The sequence below is a fragment of the Panthera leo genome, chromosome B3, assembly GCF_018350215.1.
Source record: "Panthera leo isolate Ple1 chromosome B3, P.leo_Ple1_pat1.1, whole genome shotgun sequence".
Taxonomy (NCBI): domain Eukaryota; kingdom Metazoa; phylum Chordata; class Mammalia; order Carnivora; family Felidae; genus Panthera; species Panthera leo.
Window position 1 is genome coordinate 40,205,975 of NC_056684.1, and position 18,031 is coordinate 40,224,005.

The window sequence follows — 18,031 nt, forward strand, 5'->3', positions numbered from 1 at the left end:
CCTCAAATGCAGTGTTCTCCTGCCTTCATTGGACATTGCTCAGAGCTGTTCTCTCTGGTTCCTATACCTGAGGGTCACCCTCCACCCACCCCCACCCCCATCCAGCGGTGATCTTGCAACCTCGACAGCCTTGCTGGGTGGGAGTGGAGTGTTAGTTATACCGCGGGCCGTCATTTTATACTTGGGAGAAAGAGGCCCAGAGAGAGAAAGTGACTGGTTACATCCCAGCCTCCAGCTCCCCTCCTACCCTCCACCCTTTCCGTCTCAGCTCTCATAGCCAACCCTGCCCAAGCATGCTTGTGCGGGAAGAATTAAGTATGTGTGAGATCAATGGTGACCTCCTTTGGCTCTAGCTGCTATAGCAGCAGCTGCACCAGTTGACCAAGCTCTCCTTTCACTGCCTTTTGCTGGTCCTCAGGCCCCCCAGCCACTTACAGCCCTGCATGGAAAAAGGTAGCTTGGGGCCCAAGGGGGAGGAAGATGGGGGCATACATTTTCTTTATGCCTGGGCCTGGGTTCCTTTATCTAAAAGGATGAGGAAAATCCAGGCTATGGATTTGAGAAAGTCAATGTATATGGCAACCACATGGTTTTATTCCCTCAGTATGGTTTATTCCTTCTCCAGAGCTGGGCACCTCATGCCTGAGGACTCAGAAGATCCTGTATCTGAAAACTCAGATTCCACCTGCAGGAGCCCAGAGACCCTGAGGAATTTGTGTTGTTGCACAGCTCATGGTTCGGTTGGGGTAAGGTCAGTTTTCATATCCAGTGAGCTCTGTCACTTTTGGGAGTGAGCCACTGATAACCACTTTGGCATCGGTTTTCCCATCCAGCGAGCCATGCTGGCCCTCTGGTTGTTGCTCCCGCACCACATGCATTCATTCAACATAAATATTTTCTTTGCCTTGATCATCAGTCCTTACACTAATATCTGGAAGATAATGGCAAGACCCAGAGTTCCTGTCCTCCATCAGGAGAGAAAGGTGTGTAAACAGATGAGAAAACCGTATGTTAAATGTGAGGGTAAATGCACATAGGAAGGGCACCAAAACCAGGACAAAGGGTCAACACAGGCATTCTAGACAGAGGGGAGAGTATAAGCAATGGCAAAGAAGCATGAAACAGTATAGTGTGTGTTGGGGGGTGGGGTGGGGAGCGGCTAAGCTGGAGAAGAGCTCAGTGTCTGAGAAAGGGCCTTGAAGGCTGTATTGAGGGGACTATATTTTAACCTCAGGGTAATGGGAAATCATTGAAAGTTTTTGGCTGTGGAAGGGATGGAGTCTGTTTTGCATGTACACCATTTAATCAACAAAACTTATTGGGGGCCTTTTAAGTAGGGTGCTTTCCAATACTTCATCCTGGCATTTATTCACTCAAAAGAATTTAGGGAGCCTCTGTCATCTGCTCACTGTACTAAACTCTTCACACATATCTCCTTTAATCTTCACACAAGTGGATAATGACCCGAGAGATAGATACAATTGTTATATTCATTTAACAGATCTTGAATCCAAGGCTTAGACCTGTTTAAGGTCACTTGACTGGTGAGTGGTGGTTTCAAGGATTCAAACCTCCCTTGACTCCAGAGTATGTGCTGTCTACTAAATGTTTTGGCAGCATTGTATGACCAGGCCTCACAAGATCCAGGCCCTGCCTTGGAGAGATGAAGAGCCAGTAGGAGGGTAGACAAGTCCTTAGAAGGGCTCTGATGAAAGAACACACAGTGTATGGTGAAAGCTGCTTCCCAGAGGAAGGGCTGGAGTGATTGAGTTGTATTCCACTAGGGTGGACATCTTACAAAAGCAGTAACTTTTGTAGAACATCGTGACTTGTTAGGGGAACTGTAAGCAGATTTGTGCAGTCATGTGTGTGTGGTGGTGGCGGGGGTGGTGGGAGATTTCAGAAAAGTACCATCGGGGAGGCATCAGGAGCTAGAGCATTAAGGACCTTAAGTGCTGACCTAAGGTATTTGAAATTCTTCCTGCAAGTTGCAGGGGGCCACTGAAGCAGGGTGGACACGATTTTCATTTTAAAACCTCATTTTTGGGGTGCCTTAGTTGAGCAGCAGACTCCTGATTTCAGCTCAGGTCATGATCCCAGGGTTGTGGGATGCAGTCCTGTGTCCACCGGTTCTGTGCTGTGAAGGCTGCTTAAGATTCTATCTCCCTATGCCCCTCTCCTTGCTCATGCACACTCTTTCTGAAATAAAAAAAAACCAAACCAAACAAAGACAAAACTCATCTTCATGGCTGCTATGTGAAGAATGGTGACAGAGCACGAGAGATGGGGAGGCCCACTGCGTAGCAAACTGTTACAGAAAATCCAGGTTCAAGGTGATGGAGCCTGAACCAGGCCAGTGTTTATGAGGATGGTAGGGACAGATAGAGATTCAGGAGACAGTAAGGTGGGGGTGAGGAAGGGGGTGGAATTGGGGGAAAGTGGTTAAAAGATACAAACTTCCAGTTATAAGGTAAATGAGTGCTAGACTATAATGTATAACATGATGACTATAGTTGATACCTTTGTATGATATATAGGGAAGATGTTAAGAGAGTAGATCCTAAGAGTTCTTATCACAAGGAGAAATTTGTTTTCTTTTGTTTTTATTGGATCTATGAGATGATGGATGTTAACTAAGCCTATTGTAGTACTAATTTCACAATATATGGATATTTCAGCTGAGACCTGAAAGATGAAGACAGAGACAGCCACAAAAAGAGGTGAGGGGGAATGTATTTTTTTCTTCCTTCAAACAAATATTTTTAATTTTTTAAAGTAAACTCTACCCCCATCTCGGGGCTCAAACTCACGACCCCAACATCAAGAGATGTGTCCTCTACCAACTGAGCCAACCAGGCACCCTGGAGGAAGGTATTTCATGCAGAGAAAAAAAAAAAAAGCGCAAAGACTCAGGAATAGGAATGGGTTTTGGGTGTACAAGGAGCACCAAGGAGGCTATTGTGACAGAGGCATATTGAGTAAGGGAGAAAGTGGTAGACTTGAGGTCACAGTGGAAGGAAGGGAGGGAGTTGGCTGTGGTAAAGACTATGGATTTTATTCTAAGAGGAATTGCCTAGAAAGGCACGGAGGGTTTTCCCATGGAGGGAAAAGCAACCTGTGTTTATATGTTTGAAAAGATCCCATCTGCTGCTGTTTGGAGAAAGGACTGGATTGTAGGGGGACAGAGTGGAAGCCCAGAATCCAGTGTCATTAGGAGACTACTACTGAGATCCAGGGAGAGACGATAGGCTGCTAGCTCTAGGGTGTGGGGTGGAGACGGAGAGAATAGATCCAAATTACGTTTTGTAGGCAGACAGAACAGGTTTTGATGGTGGGTTAGATGTGGTAAGTAAAGAAGGAATCAAGGGTATGGTGGTGCATTTACTGAAATGAAGACAGGAGAAAAACAGGTGTATATGGTGTTGGCGGAGATTAAAAGCTCTGTTTTGGAGAAAGTAAGTTTGACATGCCTGCTAGGCATCTGTGTGGTGATATCAGAAGAACAAATGGAGACAGTCTGGAGTTCAGGGGAGAAAGGCAGGCTAGAGATACAATGTTGGGAATCAGCATATAGCTGATAATCAAGCCATGGGATTAGAAAAGATGGAAAAGAAAAAAAAAAGATAAAGTCCTCCCCACATTGAGAGGTCTGGTTGAGGAAAAGGGAGTTAGCAAAGGAGGAGCCGATAAGTATGAAGTAACGAGTATGAAGTAGAAGTATGAAGAAACGAGGGGAGTGTGTTGTGGAAAAAGAGGATTTCAAGGAAGGAGGGTTACCTGTATCAGAGGCTCAATAAATGAGTGTCAGCTGCCCCGTGATGAAGCAATGCCAAGTGAAATAGTGCTCTGGAAGCTGGAAGACCATTTCAGCATCTCTACAAATTGTCCCTGTAAGCTTAGAGTTGTTAAGGAGAAAGAGAGAAAGGACCATAAAGCTTCTTTTAAGTATCAAATGAGATTATGGCCGAAAACGCATTCTGTAAGCCGCCCAGTCCTGTGATAACGTCACTGTTGGGTTTTTATTAATGAGCTGGCGATTAGAATTAAGACCACCGGTGAGGGAGAGCGCATAAGACGTACAGAAAGAGTTGTCAAGAAGTAAATTTCATAATGAAGAAAACTCCTGAGAGCTTGCGTCAAAACCAGGCTTGGGGTTAGGCGAGAGATACGGGAGCAATGCTGCGCTTCATTTAGAATTTAACCCTGCGGCGATAGCAGTAAGAAAAACAGGGCGGATGGAAAACTCGAAGCTGAGAAGGAAGAAGTCCGGCCCTAAACGTGAGATATCTCTGGCTCCGCCTCCCTCCTCCACGGGCCAATCAGGATCCAACTGACAGGGCGGAGCCTGAGGTCAGTTAATAACCGCTAAGCCCCGTTCAGTTATTCATTTTATTCCTTTCCCTCCAAGGGTTCACTGTTGCTGCTCCTACAAAACTTTGGGAGGGCATACCACTTTGGAAAAAGCTCTGGCAGTTTCATATAAAAGTAAATGTGTACCTGTTCGATGATTCAGCAGTTTCTCACCAAGGTATTTATTTTTGTTTATTTTTAATGTTTGTTTATTTTTTAGAGACAGAGTGTGAGCAGGGAAGGGGCAGAGAGAGAGGGAAACCAAGAATCTGAAGCAGGCTGTCAGCACAGATCCCGACGCGGGACTGGAACTCACCTGGAGATCATGAGCTGAGCCAAAGTCTGAAGCTTAACCAACTGAGCCATTCAGGTGCCCCTCACTGAGGTATTTATTTTTAAAAATTAAAGCATAAACCCACAGAAAGCCCAGATATCCATCAACAGTAAAATGGAAAACTAGTACAGTATATCCATACGGATGGAATACTACTTAGCAATAAAAAGGAACCAACTACTGATACAGCAACATGGATGAATCTCCAAATAATTATGCTGAATGAAAGAAACCTGTACACAAAGAATACATATTGTATAATTCCATTTATAAGAAGTTTTAGAACAAACCAAATTTATGGTGAAAACCAAGTTAGAGCAGAGTTGCCTGAGGATTGAGGGTGGGAATTGAGTGGTGCAAAGTGACCTGAGGAAACTTTCTAGGTGATGATAATGTTCTTAGAACTGTGCAATGAAGAAACTGTCCCATAGCTTCTAGCCACATGCAACTACTGAGCATTTGAAGTGTGGCCAGTACGACTCAAAAACTGAATTTTAGGGCACCTGGATGACTCAGTCAATTGAGCATTGAACTTTGGCTCAGGTCATGATCCCACAGTTCTTAGGTTCAAGCCCCACCTCAGGCTATGGGCTGACAGCGTGAAGCATGTCTCCCTCTCTCTATCTCTGCCCCTCCTTCGCTCGTTCGCACGGGCGCACTCTCTCTCTCAAAAAAATAAAAAAGAAAAGAAAACCTTTAGAAAAACAAAACTGAAGCTTAAATTTCATTTAATTTTAATTCATTTGAATTTAAAATTAGCCACATGTGGCTAGTAACTACCATATACAGCATGGTTTATATCCTGATAAGGACTTGGCTGCACAGATATATATGTTTGTCAAAACTCTTCTCATGATAAGTGTAAGAGTTGTGCATTTCATCATTTGTGAAGTTTACATTAAAAAGATAAGCATCAGGGCACCTGGGTCACTCCGTCCAGCTTCAGCTCAGGTCATGATCTCACAGCTCCCGAGTTCGAGCCCCACGTTGGACTCTGTGCTGACAGCTCAGAGCCTGGAGCCTCCTTCCGGTTTTGTGTCTCCCTCTCTCGCTCATGCTGTGTCTCTCTCTACCTCTCAAAAATGAATAAACATTTAAAAAAAATTTTTTTTAAGACAAGCATTAGGGGGTGCCTAGGTGGCTCAGTCGGTTAAGCATTGCACTTTGGCTCAGGTCTTGACCTCAAGGTTCCTGAATTGGAGCCCCACATCAGGCTCTCTGTTGTCAACACAGAGCCTGCTTCAGATCCTCTGTCTCCCTGTTTCTCTGCCCCTGCCCCCCTCAAAAATAAACTTAAAAGTGGGGGAGGGGACTTGATAAAAAGGTAAGCTTTAGGGCAACTGGCTGGATCAGTCAGTAGAGCATACTTGGCTCTTGATCATGGGGTCATGAGTTCAGTCCCCACATTGGGTGTGGAGCCTACTTAAGAAAAAAAAAAAAGCATAAACCCTAGTTAACGCTATGCATGTTAAAGTGTTTAGACATGAAATGTACTGTTGTCTGCAACTTCAAAATGCATAATAGATGGATTCACGAATGTTGAGATGGACAGATGATCAGGCATGATAAAACATTAATTGTAGCATCTTGGTGGTGGGTTTATGGGTGTTCACTGTACAATTCTTTGAACCTTTCTGTTTATGTTGGAATATGTTCAGAATAAAATGCTGGAGTTTTCAAGGGCTGAGAGGAGAAAGTGGGGAGTTATTTTCTCATGGGTACAAACTTTGTTTGGGATGATGAAAATTTTCTAGAACTAGTGGTGATGGTTATGCAGTGCTTGAAAGTACTTAATGGCAATGAGTTGTACACTTAAAAATGGTTAAGGGGCACCTGGGTGGCTCAGTCGGTTAAGCATCCAACTTCGGCTCTGGTCATGATCTCATTCATGAGTTCAAGCCCCGCGTCGGGCTCTTTGCTGACAGCTCGGAGCCTGGAGCCTGGAGCCTGCTTCGGATTCTGTGTCTCCCTCTCTCTCTCTGCCCCTCCCCTGCTTGTGCTCGCTCTCTCTCTCTCTCTCTCTCTATCTCTCTCAAAAATAAACATTAAAAAAAATTTTTTTTTAATGGTTAAGATGCTGGGGCACCTGGGTGGTCGATCAGTTAAACATCAACTTGGCTCAGGTCATGGTCTCGCGGTTCCTGAGTTTGAGCCCCGTGTCGGGCTCTGTGCTGCCATCTCAGAGCCTGGAGTCTGCTTCAGATTCTGTGTCTCCCTCTCTCTCTCTGCTCCTTCCCCGTTCGTGCTCTGTGCCTCTCTGTCTCTCAAAAATAAATAAACATTAAAAAATGGTTAAGATGGTAAAATTTTGATGTTATTTACATTGTACAATTTTTTTTTTAAGTTTGAAAGCCAAAAGGAAAAAAAAAACACTGGGGGAAAATCCATGTGGAAGTGTCTGTGCCTTCTCTAGAGGCAGTCAAGGGTACTGCACAGAAAGAAAGGGGAAGGAAGCAGGCTGTTTGTCGGTGTGCTGGGCCCATTTTGAGCAAAGGGTAGCGGGAAGAAAGAACAGAGGCTTTAGAAACAGACCTGGGTTCATAATCCTAGTTCTTTTCATGTTGTAGTTGTGTGACTGTACTTGTTTCTTAGTGCTGTTGCTGCTGTAACAAATTACCACAAATTTAGTGACTTAAAGCGACACAAATCTATTATCTTGCAGTTCTAGAGGTCTGACGTGTGTCTCACTGGGCTAAAATCAGGACCTGTGTTCATTCTGTAGATTCTAGGGAGGAAGAACCTACTTTGTTGCCATTTCCAGCTTCTAGAAGCCTCCTGTATTCTATGTCTTGACTCATGACCCTTTTCTCTGTCAAAGCCAGCAGTAACCTCTTCAAATCTGTTTCTCACACACACCTCTGCTTCTTTATCTCATCTCCTGTTCTCTCTTGCTTTCCTGATTGCTTTATAAGAATGCTTGTGATTCCATGGCCCACCCAAAAATCCAGGATAATCTTTCCATTTCAGGATCCTTAATTTATCACATCTGCAAAATCTCTTTTGCCATGTAAGGTAACATATTCATAAATTCTGGGGATTAGGATGGGGGCATCTTAGGGAGACCATTCTTCTGCCTACCACAGTGATGTTGAAATTTTTCCCATGCCACTGGGGACTGATATGTCAAGATAGAACTGAAGAGGAAAAATATTTCTCCTGATTTTTTTTCTAACAGTTTTATTGAGATATAATTCATATGCCAAAAAATTTGCCCATTTAAAGCATCAGTTCAATGGTTTTTAGTATAGCCACAGAGTTCTACAATCAATGAAAATTTTCATCTTTGACCATTTTTATATATGAGGAAACAAAGTAAACTTGCTTAGAGTAACATCTAACTGGCAGGGCTGGGTCATGGCAGCAGCTGTCAGGAGCTGAGCTTCCAGTCCAGGCCTGGATTCCCTTCATGAAATTAGACGAGTCACCTGGGAGCAGTGTGGCATAATAGTTAAACAGCAGGTGCTCACGCTGGGTTAGACTTGGGTTCAAGGCTTTGCTTTGCTGTCTACAAGCTATGTGATCTTTGGTAAAATCTCTTGGAGCCTTGGTTTCCTCATTTGGAAAATGAGGACAAGCCAATAAAGGAGGGGGCTGACTCACCTGTAAGATCCCTTCCAGCTATGTAATTACAAGCGTCAATGAGGGGGTTGAAAAGATAATTAAAAATACATTCTCTGAGCAGCCAGTGCATTTGACAAAAGGGATACGAACTCCCTGAAGACAGAGGCTCACATGCTTCCTTTGTACTCCCTGAGCACCTAACACAGGTCTAGGAATTCCTGAACGATGGGCCTCAGCCTGCTTGGAGACAAATGCATAAAATGACCCTTACAGAGGCAGAGAAGGAGGAAAAGAGGGGTAGGGGGCGGGGGCAGAGGAAGCGACAGGCCCAGGAATCGGCAAGCGCCAGGTGAAGGTAAACACGGGTGGGAGGGATCAGTGGCAGCTCATCCCCCAAGGCCAAGTTCAGCCGCTGTGTGGGGGCTAAAGCAGAGAAAAAGTGTGTTGGAGGCACCGTTCTGAAAACAAATCTTCAAGCCGCGTTGTGTGACGCGACATCACGCATCGCCCTGCTGCAGCCCTCCGCCCCTTTCCACTTCCACTGGTCCACCGGCTTTGGTATGCTCGCCCACCACTATAAGCCTCCTTCCTCCAGCTTGCGATTGGTACAGCCCAAGCTCTGGGAGTTGGAACCCAATGAAAGACACGCCCGTTGTCACGCCCCTGTCTCTGATTGGCTGGAGAATTTAAAGATCCGGCCGGTGATAGGATGATTCTCTACTCCTAGATTTGAAAGTTCTTAGTGCCCAAGTTTAGTTAACTGGCCGGCTCTGTTCAGCGCGTTCCTCCGAGTGCCGGTGCAAGTGAGTGTCCACGCGATCCCGGAGGTGGGAGACAAAGTTATGCTTTTTTCAAAAGGTCTCTGCCGGGAGGGTGCAGACGAGTGGGTCAGACGGAAGAAACAGGGATTCCTGGGCCCCAGGATCCCTCGCGATTTTCGCTGGCAAATATTCTCCACCCTATGCCCACCTTAGAGATTGGGAAGAAGAGTCAGAGCTGCGGAATCACACTAACCCTGACTCCTACCAGTCGTTGTAGCCCCTCAGTCTGTTTCCATTTTCTGTACACGGGAAAGAGATTGACCTGGCTGCATATAAACTAGTGAACGTATCTGGAGGAAAGAAGGTGCTTATTACAAGTCAGCCCCCTGCTCATCCCTCATCCCTCCTCATTCCCTTCTTCTTTGGGAGAGGACTAAGGATTCCTTTGTCCTCCCTGGGCCTTTTGGAAACAGGTTTCTCTTTTGTTACGGAGCCTGCTTGTCAGACAGCCGAGGCTCTCCAATCCTGGGTGCATTTGATGCTGCCCATCCACCATTCTGGAAATTACTGCGTAGGAGAGTAATGTCTCTGTGAATTCTGGTTGGCCCAGGTCTCTCACCGTCTCCATGACCTCTTTGTGTTACCAGTGACAGCCTCCGTGACCTTATTTGGCTTTGACCGGGCTCCCGTCAAAGTCTCTATACCACCTATTATGCCCCTGAGTCCTCGTGACCCCTGTGCTTCCGGCCTCTTGCAGACCTCCGGAGGCGGTGGAGATGCTGTCGGGCACCCAGGCAGCGCCAGTGGAATTCGAGGACGCAGAGCTGCGGTGTCGCGTGGCTGTGGAGGAGCTGAGCCCCAGCGGGCAGCCGCGAAAGCGCCAGGCCCTACGCACCGCGGAGCTGAGCCTGGGACGAAATGAGCGCCGCGAGTTGCTGCTGCGGCTGCAAGCGCCTGGGCCCGCGGGGCGGCCGCGCTGCTTCCCTCTGAGGGCGGTGCGCCTCTTCACGCGCTTCGCAGCGGCCGGGCGCAGCACACTACGGCTCCCAGTTGACAGCGCTCCCCGCGCGGGCGCTGTGCAGCTGCTGCTCTCCGACTGCCCCCCCGACCGCCTGCGACGCTTCCTGCGCACGCTGCGTCTCAAGCTGGCCGCAGCCCCGGGCCCCGGACCGGCCTCCGCCCGCGCACAGCTGCTTGGCCCGCGGCCCCGAGACTTCGTCACCATCAGCCCAGTGCAGCCGGAGGAGTTGCGGCGCGCGGCGCCCACCGGCGTCCCGCACGCCACGCCCGTGAAGCGGCCGAGGGAACTCCGGGCGAGATCTGATCCCAGCAACGTGAGGACCGGAAAGCGGGGACGCCTTAGGGAGTGGGTGTGCCACTGAGATGGAAGAGACCCAGGAGGTCCAAGTTTGGGGTTGGGGGGAGGATGGTGGCAGTATTCGAGGAGGTTGCTGGTTATCTCAGAGGAGATGCCCATCAGACGTAGGAGGATGACAGAGAGATGAGGGTTGTGCGTATTTCCCATAGTGCAATTCCTGAGTAAGCTAGAATGGGAAAAGAGGCCCAGGTCACGTTAAAAGGGAAAGAGAAGGAGGCCTAGAAAGAAAGGTGACTTTAGAAGAAAAAGTAGGAAGCTATTCAGCCTGGAGAAGGAGAGAAGCTTTTGAAAAAAAGAACTGGTCAGCAGTGTCTGGGCAGCCAACGGGTCTGATCATATTGGGGGGGCAGTGTGCAAAGCCTGGTGGGTTTGTGAACTGGGGCAGATGGATGGTAGACTACAGGGGTTCAAGACTAAGCTGGTGAAAGGATGGAGATGGAACAAGAAAGGGGCCCTGTCCAGGCAGGGTTTTGCTGGGGTATTTTGTTTTGTTTACTTTTTTTTTTTTTTTAAGGAGGCCTCACATCCATTGTGGGGCTTGAACTCAGGACTCTGAGGTCAAGAGTCACATGCTCCACCAACTGAGCCAGCCAGGCACCCCATTGCTGGGGTATTTTGAAGTGAGAGAGACAGGTTTGTGACAGAAAGAGAAGTGAGAAGGAAGGACCTGTGAGAGAACCAGGAGATTTAGGGAAACCAGGGGAGGGAGCTGAGGAAGGTCTGGACCTCCCTTAGACCTACTTAATGCAGTAATCAGGGCACCAGGGATCAGTGGAGGGGCTTCAAGGAGTGAAGCCAGCAGAGACCTAGCATTGTGCGCAAGCTAAGAAGGGAGGGGCAATGCCTAAGGGGTGGTAGGAAGCTCTGAGTCCTGTCCCCCTATAGGAAGCCCCAAAGTGGCCCTTGCCTGTGAAGAGGCTGAGCTTGCCCCCGAGCAAACCACAGCTTTCTGAAGAACAGGCTGCTGTGCTGAGGGTTGTCCTGAAAGGCCAGAGCATCTTCTTCACTGGGAGTGCAGGTAGTGGAGGGCAGAATAGGGGCTGGGGGAACGGAGGTGGGATACAGTGGAGGAGCAGGTGACCCTGACTTTACCCTCTGCCCAGGGACAGGGAAGTCTTATCTGCTGAAGCGTATCCTGGGCTTGCTGCCTCCCACAGGTACTGTGGCTACTGCCAGCACTGGGGTGGCAGCCTGCCACATCGGGGGTACCACTCTCCATGCCTTTGCAGGTAAGTAGGAACCTCTAGGGCTTGAGCTGGAAGCAAGCCAGGCCTCTGAGAAGGGAGGGAGAGGGGGTCAGGGTTGGGCCAGGGCCACGGTCTCAGGCTAAATACTCTCTCTTATATCACTCACAGGCATTGGCTCAGGCCAGGCTCCTCTGGCCCAATGTGTAGCCCTGGCTCAGCGGCCAGCTGTGCGGCAGGGCTGGCTGAACTGCCAGCGGCTAGTCATTGATGAGATCTCCATGGTGGAGGCCGACCTGTTTGACAAGCTGGAAGCCATGGCCAGGTCAGTATATGCAGTAAGGGCTGTGTTCTGGTGGTTTTCCATATGGAACCTGTCCATCCCAGCTCCTAAAGTACCCCATGCTCCTCTCCAGAGCTATCCGGCAGCAGAACAAACCATTTGGAGGGATCCAGCTCATCATCTGTGGGGACTTCCTGCAGCTGCCACCTGTAACCAAGGGCTCCCAGCCCCCAAAGTTCTGCTTTCAGGTATCACTCACCCTCTAGCCCTGTCCTCCATAGATGTCTGCTCTTCTCCCTGATACCCCTACTCTCCCCGCACCAGGCCAAGAGCTGGAGAAGATGTGTCCCAGTGACCCTGGAGCTGACCAAGGTGTGGAGGCAGGCAGACCAGACCTTCATCTCTCTGCTGCAGGCTGTCAGGCTGGGAAGGTGGGCCCTGGTGAACAGAGAAGGGGCCATGGATAAGGATCCAAGTGTGGGTCACAGGGGAGCACAGGGATCCAGAGAAGGGGGAAAAAATGCTTCATGGCCCCATAGAAGATGGTCACTATGTGAGCACTGGGACCCTGCCTCCTCCAAGGTTGGGTCCCCATCACCCAGCACAGGCCCTGGCACAGAGTAGGTGTCAGGGAAGTGTGGGCACATGGACACACAAGAGGAAATCAGAGATGTTAACACTCCTATTTCACAGATGCCGAAACAGGGGTTCAAAGAGGTGAAGTACCTTGCCCAGAGTCACAGCCAGTAAGTGCCTGGGCTGGGATTTGAACCTGGCCTGATTCTAAAGCCCAAGTCCCTTCCACTCTCAGAGCCTATGGGGTCACTTGATGAGGGAAGGAGGTTGCAGACATGATCCCACCCCAGCTAGGACAAAAGGCTGAAATGCCAGGACTAGTCTAATGTGAGAGTGGACAGGAGGATAGGAAGGTGGAAGACATGGCCCAGAGCTGGGCTTTGAAAACCAGACTGAAATGGGATGGGGAGCAAGTGGTTGTGGTGAGGGGCTTTCTATGCTTAGGGACCCCTGTCAGACAGAGGAGGCAGGTAGGAAGATGCATAGCATACACCAGCATGTGTGGGGAACAAGAGGAAGGCTGAGTGGCAGAGCAGTGAGAGATGGTCCCGTTTTTCCCCCTTCTTCCACCTGATTTGCTGTTGTTCCCAGGCTTTCTCGTGTGGAGGAAAGCTTGAGATAGAAACACAGGCTAGGGGCACCTGGCCGGGTCAGTCGGAGAAGCATGTGATTCTTAATCTTGAGGTCCCCAGTTCAAGCCCCACATTGGGTGTACAGATTTATTAAATAAACTTTAAACACACACACACACACACACACACACACACACACATATATATATATATATATATATACACACACACACACACACACACACACACACACACACACACACATACACAGTAGATTTTTGCCCCCAAAGCAGCAAGCAAGAGGCTAGAAGATAGTAGCCTGGAGACTGATTTGATTATAGGCTACCAGTATGACAGGTTATCGACATCAGCACCTTGTCTAGGTCCTTTAAACTTCTGGCCTATGCTCACTCATCATATCCAACTTCCTCTGGAGCACCGGAATGGGAGGGTGGCTAGCTCCTACCTGGAGATATTTACAGGGAAGGGAGCCTGCCCATGATCATTCTCCATGTCTGGGGTCTGAGTGGGGAAGGGCAACTTGGTCAGCCTGGGGGCCAGCACATTTTGCCCTGGTGACCCTTTCTAATCCCTAAGCCTGACCCGTGGCCTATTGCTTGGGCCATATCAGCTCTGTGCCCTGCCTTCCCTGGTGTTCAGGGAGGTGCTCTGCCCTGACAGCCTAGCCTCTACAGGTGCTCAGATGAAGTGACCCACCAGCTCCAGGCCACAGCCTCCCATAAGGTGGGGCGAGATGGGATTGTGGCCACGAGGCTTTGCACTCACCAGGATGACGTGGCCCTCACCAATGAGAGGCGACTGCAGGAACTGCCAGGTGAGCAGAGAGCCAGGGCTGGGCAAGACCATCTGGGAGAAGCCATCAGGCACATGTGGGCCCTCCTCCCCCAACAGCTTGGATATTTAGGCCCCTAACTTCTCTGGCCATAAAGGCCTTTATATTTGTAGATGTAACTGTGACTTGGAGAGGCAGGACTTTGAATGGGTCAAGGTCACCGAACTAGTAAATGTTGGAAGTAAGACTTGAACCCAGGCTCCTGATTCAAAAGCCCTGGCTTGCCTGAACTGTCCCCACTACCTCCTTCCATACCCTGGTCTAATATATGTTTTTGGAAACTGAACCACAAGTCAGTGACTTGTAATCTGTTTGCCCAACTCTTTTTTCCTAGGTGAGGTACACAGCTTTAAGGCCATGGACAGTGACCCCGAGCAAGCCCGAACCTTGGATGCCCATTGTCCTGTTAACCAGATCCTTCAACTAAAGCTGGGGGCCCAGGTGAGTTGGGAAGCAGGGCCAAGACCCTGAAAGCCTGGGCCTCTCCTGTCCTTGAAGCTCTCCCCAGGCTGCTTCACAGCCAGAAAGCCTAGCTGTGACCCCAGTGAACTCCCTCCCTCCCGCTTCTACCCACCTTCCCGTCTTCAGCCTCCCACTGCCCTCCTCTTGCTAGGCCTGGGGGCACCAGCAGCAATGCTTTGGACAAGTCCCTTTCTCTTGCTGAAGCTCAATTTCCACATCTGTGTAGTGTGAAAGAGCCCTGCTTCTTCCCATGGTGTTGGGGTGGGCCAAATGGGAGACTTGCCTTGGATTCCGAAGGGCACTTAAGGGCTGGAGAAGGGTGGCAGGACCTGGGGCTGTCCCTAATGATTGCGGCCCATACACATATTGCAAAACAGACATGATCATTTTCAGAGACATGTGAGCTCTGTTACGTTATTACTGTTTCCCTCTTCCTGAGGCAAACAGCAAATGTCATTCCACTTTGACATTAGGTCCAACTGAGACCAGGGAAAATAAAGCAGCTTGCCATAGGGGTCACAGTCAGCAGATGGCAGAGTTAAGGATTAGGTCTTAGTGCCCCTCCATGAGTGCCTCCAGCCTCCTGGGACTGCTACAGCAAGTCTGGAACTGAGGCAGGGCATAGGAATGGGCTGTTCTCCATGGGTCAAGTCCTCTTTCTCTTGCAGGTGATGTTGGTGAAGAACTTAGCGGTGTCCCGAGGCCTGGTGAATGGTGCCCGTGGGGTGGTTGTTGGGTTCGAGACAGAGGGGAGAGGTAGGCAGTGGGGGAGCAGTCCTACAGCTTGGGTTTGCGGCAGGGCCCTGGGGTATGTGAGGAGGAGAAGGCCTGCTCCTCACCTCTGAGCCCTGAAGCAGGGCTGAAAGGTGGGATTTCTCCACACCTCCCTCAGGGCTGCCCCAGGTGCGGTTCCTGTGTGGAGTCACCGAGGTCATCCGTGCTGACCGCTGGACGGTGCAGGCCACTGGCGGCCAACTCCTCAGTCGGCAGCAGCTGCCCCTCCAGCTGGCCTGGGCAATATCTATCCACAAGAGCCAGGTGAGCAGTCAGTGTGGGGGACGGGGACAGGGCAGGGCAGATGGGGGGACTGAATAGACCTAGGGCATGTTGAAGGGGGTTCTTAAAGGCTTTATGGAGGTTGAGTTTGCTCTGGATAGAAAGTTCCAGACCATCGCTTCTTGGCCTTTTGGCTAAGATCAAGTGTAGTCAGAGTTCCACACCAGTGGCAGAATTAACCTTTCTTTAGTGCATTTCCCATCCTGCTTCCTCTCCCTTTCCCAAACACATAATCTCCTATTCTGCCATTTTGTGAGGCACTACCAGATGTTAAATTTAATCCTTACAACTGTGCAAGGTATAGATGTGATCATCATTCCTGTTCTACAGAAGAGAAAACTAAAGCTCAGAGCAGTTAAGTAACTTGCCCAAGGTTACACAGAGAGTGAGAGGCAGAGCCAGGATTCATTTCCATGCTTGTCTGACCCAGGCCTGTGCTCTTTCCTTTCACCACCATCCCTCTACTGAATTTGTGTCTCTTGGACCTCCTCCCACTCAGACACTCAGCTGCTGTCAATCTGTCCCTCTGCCTTGAGAATCTCTAGACTGGGTGAGGAGCTCCAGAGGCAGTAGCTGGACTGGTGTAGGTGGGGTCAGGCTCTTGGGCACAAGAGGTTGAGCTGGCTCCAGCTGTGTCTCCCCATTCCCCCAGGGCATGACCCTGGATTGCGTGGAGATTTCTCTGGGCCGAGTGTTTGCCAGCGGCCAGGCCTATGTGGCCCTTTCCCGGGCCCGCAGCCTGCAGGGCCTGCGTGTGCTGGACTTTGATCCCATGGTGGTTCGCTGTGACCCTTGTGTGCTGAGCTTCTATGCCACTCTGCAGAGGGGCAGGGGCCTCAAGATGGTAAGATGGAATCACCTGATGGTGGGCCATATAGTGTGGGAAGCCTGGGAACTAGGACAGAGGGAAGGCCAAGGGATCCTGGGGTAGGGATGGCAGAGCCTTCTCTGGCTCTGTTGGGAACAGGAGCAAGAAGAAGGAGATGCTGGCCCCTGGGCTGTGGCCTTAGGGGACAGCATGAACCGATGACTGGCTTTCTCTGTCTCTGATCCAGAAGTCTCCAAATGATGATGAGGCAGCCTCAGACCAAGAGAATGAGGACCCAAACCTTTGAGCCTCAAAGAGAAGACACATGATGGTCTCCCCTACTTCTTCCTCCCTAGTGGGCCAGGGCCTCTGAAGATAACTTGGGGAAGATAGTCAACCCTTTCTCCTTCATTAGGGCTCTCAGCCTCCTGGTCTTTCCTGGTCCAGGTTCAAGGGAGACTACTTCTTACCCCTTTTCCAGCTCTGCCTCAGTTTCTCCCTTTGCCCTGGGTAATCTACTTCCAGGGACAGGAGTAACCCTTTCTGTGCCAACTGGGAAAGGGCTTATGGTGGCACCTGGTGTTATAGGACAAAGCTCTCTGCGAGGGCTAGCCCAGGGCCACACGGTTGTGAATGCTGCCCTCTTTGGGCTGCAGAGAGGAGAGGCAGTGAAGACAGGTGCTTCAGGAGCAGGAACAGGCTATAACAGTCCTGAACTGGGGGACTCAGGCCAAATACAGGCCCCACACAGAGAAAGGAACCTGGGGTTATCATCACAGCTAGGCCCAGGATAGCACAAGCCAGGACACAGACTCTCCTGAGCTTAACCTGAGAACACACAATGCAAACCATGTGCCTATTATCTTAAGCTCCCTTTTTGGAGAAGAAATCATATTTAGGGGTACTGAGATGGATGTTCTCAGATCGTATTTATTTAGGACAAATAAACTTGTGAATTGTGTAAGGACTCTGAGTTGAGTCTTCTGCTCTCCTTAAGAAGGCATCCCATGGGGCTCAGTTCGTTAAGCGTCCAACTCTTGATTTCCACTGAGGTCATGATCATGGTCATGAGGTTGATCCCCACATTGGGCTTTGCACTGGGCATAGAGCCTGCTTAAGATTCTATCTCTCCCTCTGCCCATCTCTCACTCTCACATGCTTACTCTCTCTCAAAGGCACATCCCTGCCTGAGGCACTGGCTATAAGTGTTGCCATGGCCCTCTCCCCGTGGGTACACACAGAGGTGTTTGTTCACATCACGATGGCTGAGCTCACGGTACCCTTATATGAGCTTTTATTAGGATCACCGGTTATTTGGAAAGCTGAGTTACCCAAGATTGAGACTCACAATGAAATGACAAGGTGAATCACCGTTGCCCAGTAGTCAGACAAAGGCACACAAGAGAATTCACATGGCAGGAAATGGGTCTGTCACAATGACTGAGTGCTGGGGATCTCAGTTGCAACTTTTTTATTTTGTGCCTTGCTGAGGCTCCAGCTTGAATGTTCCAATTGGGAAGGGATCATCAGCAAACTAACTTCAGTTGTTCAAAGAGTCAGGTGGAAATTGCTGAGGGGCCCTTATAGTTTGGCTAAAACTAAGGTTCCCTGCTTATGAGTAAATGTATTTTAAATATGAAGTTGACAACGGTGAGGAGTGAAACCATGCTGGTTGCAGGAAGACATGAATTCTGGGTACCTGAGAGCATTTATCCTTGTCTTCCAAGAGCCAGCAGAGGCCCCAGCACACAGAGCAGGTGCTCAAGGAGTGTCTAGTTAAATGGTGGAGACCATGGATAAGGCAGCTCAGTGCTATGGTGCTTCGGAGGAGCTATGGATCCTCAGACCTTCCC

At 49.5% G+C, this 18,031-nt stretch overlaps 1 protein-coding gene across 7 annotated transcripts; it reads left to right on the forward strand.

Moving 5' to 3' along the window:
• The first annotated feature begins 125 nt into the window (after positions 1-125).
• PIF1 (PIF1 5'-to-3' DNA helicase) lies at positions 126-17,139 on the forward strand. 7 transcript variants are annotated; one of them, XM_042941712.1, is made up of 17 exons: positions 127-453; positions 626-751; positions 917-983; positions 2,679-2,720; positions 4,409-4,528; positions 9,764-10,340; positions 11,270-11,402; positions 11,488-11,613; positions 11,740-11,893; positions 11,985-12,099; positions 12,176-12,282; positions 13,695-13,834; positions 14,187-14,293; positions 14,983-15,070; positions 15,207-15,352; positions 16,023-16,214; positions 16,426-17,139. In XM_042941712.1, the coding sequence occupies exons 6-17, from the start codon at positions 9,783-9,785 to the stop codon at positions 16,483-16,485; spliced, it is 1,926 nt and encodes a 641-aa protein (XP_042797646.1). In that variant the 5' UTR covers positions 127-453; positions 626-751; positions 917-983; positions 2,679-2,720; positions 4,409-4,528; positions 9,764-9,782; the 3' UTR covers positions 16,486-17,139. The 7 variants fall into 7 exon arrangements, with proteins under 7 accessions (XP_042797652.1, XP_042797653.1, XP_042797646.1 ...); XM_042941713.1 differs by having other exon boundaries at positions 626-746; XM_042941718.1 differs by lacking the exon at positions 16,426-17,139 and having other exon boundaries at positions 126-453; positions 14,983-15,021; positions 16,023-16,099.
• Positions 17,140-18,031: the final 892 nt, after the last annotated feature.

Excerpts from the sequence above, each read along its gene's own strand:
- PIF1 (XM_042941712.1), top strand. The coding sequence starts at position 9,783 with ATGCTGTCGGGCACCCAGGCAGCGCCAGTGGAATTCGAGGACGCAGAG. Across the intron at positions 12,100-12,175 it reads CCCCAAAGTTCTGCTTTCAG|GCCAAGAGCTGGAGAAGATG; the intron begins GTATCACTCACC and ends TCCCCGCACCAG. Across the intron at positions 15,071-15,206 it reads GTTCGAGACAGAGGGGAGAG|GGCTGCCCCAGGTGCGGTTC; the intron begins GTAGGCAGTGGG and ends CACCTCCCTCAG.